This window comes from Dermochelys coriacea, chromosome 20 (genome assembly GCF_009764565.3).
Source record: "Dermochelys coriacea isolate rDerCor1 chromosome 20, rDerCor1.pri.v4, whole genome shotgun sequence".
In the NCBI taxonomy this organism is placed as follows: domain Eukaryota; kingdom Metazoa; phylum Chordata; order Testudines; family Dermochelyidae; genus Dermochelys; species Dermochelys coriacea.
In genome coordinates, this window is record NC_050087.2 from 16234735 (window position 1) to 16243589 (window position 8855).

The 8855-nt window shown below is 62.8% G+C and overlaps 1 protein-coding gene across 2 annotated transcripts; it reads right to left on the minus strand.

The window, feature by feature from the left end:
• Positions 1 to 6613: 6613 nt before the first annotated feature.
• Positions 6614 to 8637, minus strand: JUNB (JunB proto-oncogene, AP-1 transcription factor subunit). 2 transcript variants are annotated; one of them, XM_043506916.1, is made up of 2 exons: positions 8525 to 8634; positions 6614 to 8107 (listed from the first exon to the last, which is right to left on the minus strand). In XM_043506916.1, the coding sequence occupies exon 2, from the start codon at positions 8064 to 8066 to the stop codon at positions 7215 to 7217; it is 852 nt and encodes a 283-aa protein (XP_043362851.1). In that variant the 5' UTR covers positions 8067 to 8107; positions 8525 to 8634; the 3' UTR covers positions 6614 to 7214. The 2 variants fall into 2 exon arrangements, with proteins under 2 accessions (XP_043362851.1, XP_038234602.1); XM_038378674.2 differs by having other exon boundaries at positions 6614 to 8637.
• Positions 8638 to 8855: the final 218 nt, after the last annotated feature.

An 8855-nucleotide genomic window follows, 5' to 3' on the forward strand; every position in this document is an offset into this window, starting at 1 on the left:
GCCAGCTTGTCTCTGATCCTGAATATGGGGGGGGGGGGGTCGGGGCAACCATGCTGGGGGTCGGGGGGGGGGTGTCCCATCCAAGCCCTGTGGATCAGTTCAACCTCTGATCGACCCCAGGTGTCTCTTGGTCCCAGTGGGTGCTGTAGCACTTTGCACCACTAGGTGGTGCTGTTGGCTGCATCTAGCTAGCTCCCTGGTGTGCGTCCAGCTCTGGGGAGGCAAATCCAGGTCTCCTAGAACATCAGTGTCACTGCCCTAGAGGGGAGCCAGTTGCAGGGCCTGGGGTTCTCGGGGGGGGGGGGGGTAACACCCCTTGCAGGCTCTTGGTTTCTCTCCCTCCCCCATTCGCAGCACAGCTGCCCCCAGGCTGGAAGGAGCAGGGATTCCTGGTCCCAGAGGGTCCTGGCTCAGTGTTGCCAGATTCCGGGGGGGGCAGCTGGATGGGGCATTGAGGAGTGTTGGACTTGGAGGGGGTGGGGGCAGGGCATTGAGCAGGGCCCAGCTCCTGCTATAAGCAATGTACTCCTCTGCCCCCCCCCCCCAAAGCAAGCCCCCTGCTGCTTGGGGGTGGAGGGGACTCTCCAGGCATGTCCAGCCTCTGCATCTCCACCACCATGCCAGTCATCTTTCAGGCTGGTGCTGTGCCAGCAAGGGGTGCTACGTGCCCCCCAAGAGCCTGGCTTGCCGCTACTGTACAAGCAGGGGGAGGGCTGGTCCCTGCCCCAGGGAGCTCTAACTACCCTGGGAATGGGGGAGGGCACCCAGGAGTCCTGATACCCCCTTCCTCTGACAGCTGGTGCTGGGGGCTCCAGCCTGCCCTAGTACATAGTATGGGGGGCACCTTGTCCCAGTCAGCCCCAGACACTGTGGGCCGGGAGCGGTGCATGAGGCAGACACGTCCATTCCTCTCCCACACCAGCCAGTGCTGGGCCTGGAGGAGGCGAGCGGGGATCTGCCTGTGACTTCATCACCCGCTGGGAGCATCGCCTGGATGCTGCCCTGGGGCCAGAGGGGAGCCAGGGCCCCTTGCAGGGGAAAGGCCCCATTTCCTGCACCCTGAGCTGGCCTCCCTGGGGGGTATTCCTAAGGGCTGAGCTGTTTGTGTAAAGGGGCCAGGGAGCCAGGGACATCGTTGCTCAGAGTGGGGTCAGGGGGGTGTAGGAGCGATAGCTGGGTAGGGGGTATGAGCTCACAGGGCTGTACTGGGCGGGGGGCGTTCAGTGGGGGTGCTTTTGTGTCTGGGTCACTGCTGGCTTTAAGGTGGAGGGAGGGGATGGGTGCTGCAGGGGTTAGGCTGACCTGGATGTGCTTTCCTGGCTGGGACACCATGTTCTCCAGCTGCTCCCAGACACTAGCCAAGCTCCCGGCTTCCCTCCCGCGGGCTGGGCCCAGCCCTCCCGCCCCCTGCTCTGTTCCCCAGGCTGGGCTCGGCTGGTTCCAGTTTTGGCCTGAGGACGAGGGCTGGGCCGCCCCTGGGGCCAGAGGGCTGGGAAGCAGCCCGGCAGCCTGCGTGCCTGGACAGGGCTGTGCAGAATTACCACCCACAGCTGTGTACGCAGCCACCCCACGCACCCACACGGCCCTGGGTACACACAGGTGCCGCTGCACCTCTCCGCCCATGGCCCTGGGCATAAGCACAGGCCTTTGTACACAGTCCCTCTTGTGCCCTACAGCTGCATGCTGGCCCCCCATCCACACACCTGATTGCACCCACAGCCACCCTGTGCACACAGCCCCCACAAGCCCGTAACCCCCTCACACACACTCTTCTCCAGGGGGCAGTGGGGGTCCATCCCTTGGCCAGGTCTGGTCTGGCACCATCAGCCTGGCATGGAGGGGGAACCTGCCTGCCTGCTCACCCTGCGTTCTCTTCCCCCCCCCCCTTCGGAATTCTGCCCTGCTTGAGTTGCTCGGGTGGGGGGGCTGCAACTCAGATATAAAATGAGTCAAAGAAAGGGGGGCGGGAGAGGGGGGAGGGGAAGGTACCCTCTGGGCATCAGTCTGCAGAGGGGGTGCTGGGAGAGAAGCATGTGGGGGGAGTTATGGGAAATGGGTTTGTATGGGAAGTGTGCATGGAGGGGTGTTGCAGTGTGTGTATGGGGGGTTGCTGTGCATGTACAGAAGGGGTGTATGCATCTAGTGATTGTACAGAAGGAGTGTATGCGGGGGGGTGCATGCAGCTGGTGATTGTACAGAAGGGGTGTATGGGGGGGTGCAATATGCGCACAAGAGCGGTGTGGGGGGAGGGGTGTTGCAGTGTGTACTGGGCCCTGCATGCAGGGGGGAAAATGGTGCATGGAATTGGTGTATGAGGGAGGGTGGATGCTGGGGGGTGTACAGACAGGTGGATGGAGGAGGGTATGCAGGGAAGTGGATGGGGGGAGAGTGGCTGCAGGGGGGGTGTTTGGAGGGGGAGGGGTGTGTACAGGGTGGAGGGGGGCAGGGTGGTGTATGGGGGGAGAGTGGCTGCAGGGGGGGTGTTTGGAGGGGGAGGGGTGTGTACAGGGCGGATGGGGGGGGTGCCGGGGGGATGCGGGGGAGGGGCGCATGCAGCTGCCGCCCGTGTGTTCCTGCTCACGTCCCTGGGCGCTGCTCCCACCCCCGCGCTGGCCGGAGCTCCCGGCACAGGCTGTTCCCGGCCCCGGCACGCCCAGCGCGTCTGCAGGCAGCCAGGGCCCGGTTAGTGGCGGTGACTCAGGGCCATCAGCTGTGGGGAGCCCAGGGCTGACATAGCAGAAGGGGCTGCGGGTCGGGAGTGGGGGGCAGCGGCAGAGCTGGGGGGCTGCGGGTCGGGAGTGGGGGGCAGCGGCAGAGCTGGGGGGGCTGTTGGTCGAGAGTGGGGGCAGCGGCAGAGCTGGGGGGTTGCGGGTCGGGAGTGGGGGGCAGCGGCAGAGCTGGGGGGTTGCAGGTCGGGAGTGGGGGGCAGCGGCAGAGCTGGGGGGGCTGTTGGTCGGGAGTGGGGGGCAGCGGCAGAGCTGGGGGGTTGCGGGTCGAGAGTGGGGGGGGAGCGGCAGAGCTGGGTGGGCTGCGGGTCGGGAGTGGGGGGCAGCGGCAGAGCTGGGGGGGTGCGGGTCGAGAGTGGGGGGGAGCGGCAGAGCTGGGGGGCTGCGGGTCGGGAGTGGGGGGCAGCGGCAGAGCTGGGTGGGCTGCGGGTCGGGAGTGGGGGGCAGCGGCAGAGCTGGGGGGTTGCGGGTCGAGAGTGGGGGGGAGCGGCAGAGCTGGGGGGCTGCGGCAGAGCTGGGGGGTTGCGGGTCGAGAGTGGGGGGCAGCGGCAGAGCTGGGGGTTGCGGGTCGGGAGTGGGGGGCAGCGGCAGAGCTGGGTGGGCTGCGGGTCGGGAGTGGGGGCAGCGGCAGAGCTGGGGGGTTGCGGGTCGAGAGTGGGGGGCAGCGGCAGAGCCGGGGGGCTGCGGGTCGGGAATGGGGGGGCAGCGGCAGAGCTGGGGGAGCTGTTGGTCGGGAGTGGGGGGCAGCGGCAGAGCTGGGGGGCTGCGGGTCGAGAGTGGGGGGCAGCGGCAGAGCCGGGGGGCTGCGGGTCGGGAATGGGGGGCAGCGGCAGAGCTGGGGGAGCTGTTGGTCGGGAGTGGGGGGCAGCGGCAGAGCTGGGGGGCTGCGGGTCGGGAATGGGGGGCAGCGGCAGAGCTGGGGAGCTGTTGGTCGGGAGTGGGGGGCAGCGGCAGAGCTGGGGGAGCTGTTGGTCGGGAGTGGGGGGCAGCGGCAGAGCTGGGGGGCTGCGGGTCGGGAATGGGGGGCAGCGGCAGAGCTGGGGGGCTGCGGGTCGGGAATGGGGGGCAGCGGCAGAGCTGGGGAGCTGTTGGTCGGGAGTGGGGGGCAGCGGCAGAGCTGGGGGAGCTGTTGGTCGGGAGTGGGGGGCAGCGGCAGAGCTGGGGGGCTGCGGGTCGGGAATGGGGGGCAGCGGCAGAGCTGGGGAGCTGTTGGTCGGGAGTGGGGGGCAGCGGCAGAGCTGGGGGGCTGCGGGTCGGGAATTGGGGGCAGCGGCAGAGCTGGGGGGCTGCGGGTCGGGAATGGGGGGCAGCGGCAGAGCTGGGGGGGCTGCGGGTCGGGAGTGAGTTTTGCTGTGTGGGGGAAGCTGGTGCAGCAGCTGCGTGTGTCAGCCGTGACTCACGCCAGCCCTATTGATCTCCCTCGCGTTCCCCCACAAACTCGCCCGCCGCCAGCACGCTCCGTGGGCCCTGGGGACCAGCGCCTGCCAAGGAACCGCTTTGAAGCTGCCTCGCGCCGTCACGCAGCCGGGGGCTAATCTGAGAACACCCCAAGATGGGAACGAAAGGGTGAACGTCCCCCAGGCCTGCCCCACCCCAGAGCTGCAGACATGGGGACCCCACCCAACCTGTTCTACCCCACAGCACCTGCCACCGCCTCTACCTTGATCCCTCCTCACACCCATATATGTAGCATGCTAGGTCAGCTGGCACCCCCACACTAACACACCCCGACCCACACCCCTTGGTGTATTCTCGGTGCCCCCCTTTGCCGTCACATCCTGCCAGCCCCCTGTGGGTGCGGGTTTCCAGCAGGCTGGTGGCACATGGCAGGGCCAGGCTTGGTCACAGGGTCCCAAGCGATCCCTTAAGGCCACTGGGGGCCAACCTCTGGCCCATCTCTGGGCATTCACCTGGAATGGGGCTTGTCCAGCTGGTGAGCATCTGCTCACCCCAAGGATGAACAGACCGCCCCCCACAAGTGCTTAGCCAGGGCCCAGGCCTATGGGAGCTCACTGGGATTCCGCAGGGCATCGCTCTGGTCTCTTGGGTTCAACTTCCAGCTCTGCCACCATGTCCCTGAATGACCTTGGTTCAGTCATTTCACCATCCCGTGCCTCAGTTCCCTCTCTCTGTGGAATGGGAGGTGAGAATCCTTTCCTGCATCTGTCTTGTCTATTATCTGTGGGAGGAAGGGCTGCCTCTCACTCCCCTGCTGTCCCGTCTCCAACAAGGGAACAGGAGCTGCTTTGGAGAGAGGTGAAAGAACCCCTCAGCATACAGATGTGGGGGAAACAGCCCCCCGTGAAGATTGCCTCATTCCTGCTAGACAGGGGCCTGCCCCTTGCCCTAGACTTTATCTGCCAGCACTACTTGTTCACCTCTGGGGTCCAGAGGCTCATCCGCTCCCTCTTTGACTCTTGCTCAGTTCTTGGCCCCAACAATTTCCTGTGGCAGTGAGTTCCACCGGCTGATGCCACAGCACCTGGAACCGTTTTTCCTCTTATCCCGTGCAGTGTTCTGGTGGGACCCCACGCTCCCACGGGGGTGCTACCATTATACACCTAATATCCCCCCTCCAAGCAGGGTGCTACCGTAAGGCACCTACTAGATCCCCATCTCAAAAGGTGGGTGCTTCTAGCTGCTCCCTTGACCCCCGGAACAACACCTCCAACTTCCAGCGTTAGGAAAATATTCTCTTTGCCTTTGATCTGAGCTGTGGGAAAGTGGCAGGGTCTTTCTGGGTTCAGCTGAGAGAAACGTCCAATTGCCCCGTGGGGGGGAGGGGGAGTCTCTCTTTTTAAAAGGGGGGGGGCGAGCTTGGCAAACAAACGGCTGGGGGTTTCAGATGCCCCGGCCTGGAAATGAACGGGCTGGTTTCGAGCCAGCTGTCTCCAGCTCCGCTCCCCCGCGGCCCCTGGGAAAAACCCCTCCCTGGTGCCTGCCGCCCTGGCTGGAAATGAAGCCAGGCCAAGCCCCCTCTGCCCGGCAGGCGGCGTGGGCGGGGGTTCCCGGAACGGGGCCGGGCACGTCACTAGCCAGCCCGGGCCCATATATGGGCACCTTCCCTTGAGTCACGGGGAAAACCCTTCCCCCCGCCTGCCGCCCGCCCCCTTCCCGTGCGCCGGAGCCGGGCGGGGGAAGCGGCGCCGCGCAGCGCAGGGGGGGAAATTTTTAACCCCGGCCTTAGGCGAAAAACAGCCGCGCAGGGGCTCCAGGGCGCTGCGGTCTGCCCTCAAAGCTTGGGGGGGGGGGGGGAAAGAAACAGATCTCTTCCCTTCTCTCCCCCCCCTCCCCAAGAAAATCAGACCCCCGGGGAAAGCGCCAGGCAGTGGGGGTGGGGTTGCAGGAGGGGGACTAGCTGGAGAGAGATTCCGAGCTGTGGAAGCCCCAGGGAACCGTGTGATGACCCAGGCCCGGAGCCAAACTAGGAGGAAAAACACGGCTCAGCTGAGAAACATCAAATCCACGCCGGCTGGTGGGGGGGAAGGGGACGTGGCCAGAAATACCTCCTCCAAGCTGAGGTAGGGGGTAAAGATTTTGTACAGCAGCCTGGAGGTCCCGGCCCAAAAGCTGCCACCCCAAAAACCCAAAGTGGTAATGAATAATCAGGGCTCCGTTAACAGTATATACAGAGGAAATCCTGTAGAAAGATGTGGAGGAAACAGGCAGCCAACATCTCTCGTTTAGACCTTTCGAATGTAAAAGCCTCCCTTAAAAAGAGATACAGAACAGATCCTGTTTTAAGATCAAACACAGTCCACTCCCCCCGACTGAAATAATGTCAGGACCAAAAGGAATGTGAAACCCAACCAAAACCTCAGACAGGCGCTTACAGACTTTTTTTTTTTACTTAAATAAAAAGGTCAATAAAAAGTCAAAAACACAAATACAATCAGCTTTTTAAAAACAAAAACAAATTCAAGGACTTGTTTAAAAAAAAAAACACCACAAAAAAAAAAGTAAAGTAAATAAGCCATATTTCCTTTCATGGGCGAGGCAGTTCTATGGTGTGGCAATCAGTTTCTCTTATCTGTCAATGTCAAGTATCAGATTTTGTTTGTTTGTTCTGTTTTAAGTTCAGGAAAGTCCTGGCCCCTTAGTTCAGACACACAGTTCTCTTATTACATGGTTTCCTCGCCAAAGTACCTCTTGCCGCACTGTCCAGCTATGCAACAAGTTTGTTGGTTTGTTCCATTTTTAAATACACTCACACAACATACACATAAATTTTAGGCAATATGCAAATATTCTGAATCCAGCAGAGAGCAAAATACAACCCCCTCCCATCCAAAAAAAATAAAATAAAATACAACCATCAGCAAACAGGAGGAGGCAGAGAATCATCTTCAAAGTTGCATGCAGAGGTTGGTCCGACTCATGAGAACATTACAGAAGTCCAGCTAAAGTTCATGTAAACTTTCCAACAGAGAGACCAGTTACACGCAAGTCTCTTAAATAAGATGGGGCTGGGGGGGGAAGGGGGGGGTTTCAGAAGGATTGCATTTTAACAGTCAAAAGCAACTGGCAACCATTGTTCACGTGATTCATGACTTTCTGCTTGAGTTGGGCCACCTGATCTCTCAGGACGCTAGCCGTGTTGGACAGTCCCGCGTTCTCAGTCTTCAGCGTCTTGACTTTGTCCTCCAGCCGGGCTATCCTTTCCAGCTTCCTCTTCCGGCACTTGGTAGCCGCCAGCCGGTTTCTCAGCCGCTTCCTTTCCACCTTGATCCTCTCCTGATCTTCCATGTTGATGGGAGACACAGGGGGCGACTGGACATCTGGCACAGTCTGAGGCTCTTCCTTGAACACCTGCACCCTGGATGGGAGGGAAGTGGCCAAGGAGTGACCCCCATAGGCGTGGGTCTGGGGCAGGTAGCTGAGGTTGGCAGTGGGGTAGCTGGAGGAGGTGGTCATAGTGCTGGGGTTGTAGCTGGTCAGGTTGGTGTAGACAGGGGGCGGCTCTTGATGAAGGGAGGCCCCATAGACGCTGCTGGCCACCGAGGCAGCCGCGCCAATGGAGACATTGGGCGGGGTCATGTGGTTCATTTTGTGCAAGTCGTCCAGGGCCTTCACAAAGCCATCAGCAAAGCCCTCCTGCTCCTCAGTGGCCCCCCGGGGGTAGAAATAGGGGCCCGGGGTGGGCGTGGTGGTGATCACCCCATTGCTGTTCTGGATGATGAGCCGCTCCAGCTCGGGCGAGGCCAGCTTGAGGGAAGAGTTGGCCCCCGCCTCGGGAAGGCCGGCGGGGGTGTAGAAGGCGCCTCCTTCCTCGGCTGCCTGGCCCCGGAGGTGCAGCTGTGCCTTGAGGCCCCGGTAGGGCTCTGAGAGGTTGACAGCCATGTTCTGCTTCAGCGCCTTGTAGTCCGGGGGCCCGCTCAGCTCTGCACGCCCGTAGCCGGAAAGAAAGGAGTCGTCATGATAGAACGGCTGTTCCATTTTGGTACACATCAGCCAAGCGACCCCAGATCAGCACACGGCGCCCCGGCCTAGACAGAGAAAGGGGGCACCAGGGAGGGGGGCTGCAGATCCCACAGGCAGGAAAGTTGGTTTCAATGGGCGGGGCGGGGGGTGGTTAAGGCAGATCCAACGCGCTCCCCTCCCAGGGCGCCCCTGAGACCAGTCCACGGCTCGGTTTCACTTCCAGAAACGCTCCCGCTTCCTCGCCCCCGCTCCTCTTCCTCCTGGCTGCGTAGCGGGGGGGTCCCCGGCCGGGCTCTTCTCCCCGAGCGCAGCGGGGCGATCGGCCCGGCTCCCTGCTCTCTAGCCCCGTGGAAAGCGACAGGCGGCGGGTACCGTACCGGGCGGGGGCTCCGCGGCTGGGCTGGGCTCGGCGCTGCAGGGCTGGGCGCACCAGGCGGCTCCGATCGGGCTCCGGCTCTGTCCCCTTCTGAGTCAGCTGGTGGCGGCGCCGCGCGAGCCTTTATAGCGCCCGGCGGGCGGAAACGCGCCGCCATTGGGCCGAGCCGGAGCCCCACGCGCGGGGCGGGGCCGCGGCGCCGCCTGCCGGGCAGCCCCGTGTCTGCTGGGAAGGGCCCGCGCGGCGCGGGGCCAGAGAGACTGACAGAGACAGAGACACAACCACACAACAACACACGCAAAGCTACAGACTCACAACCACACACACTGGTG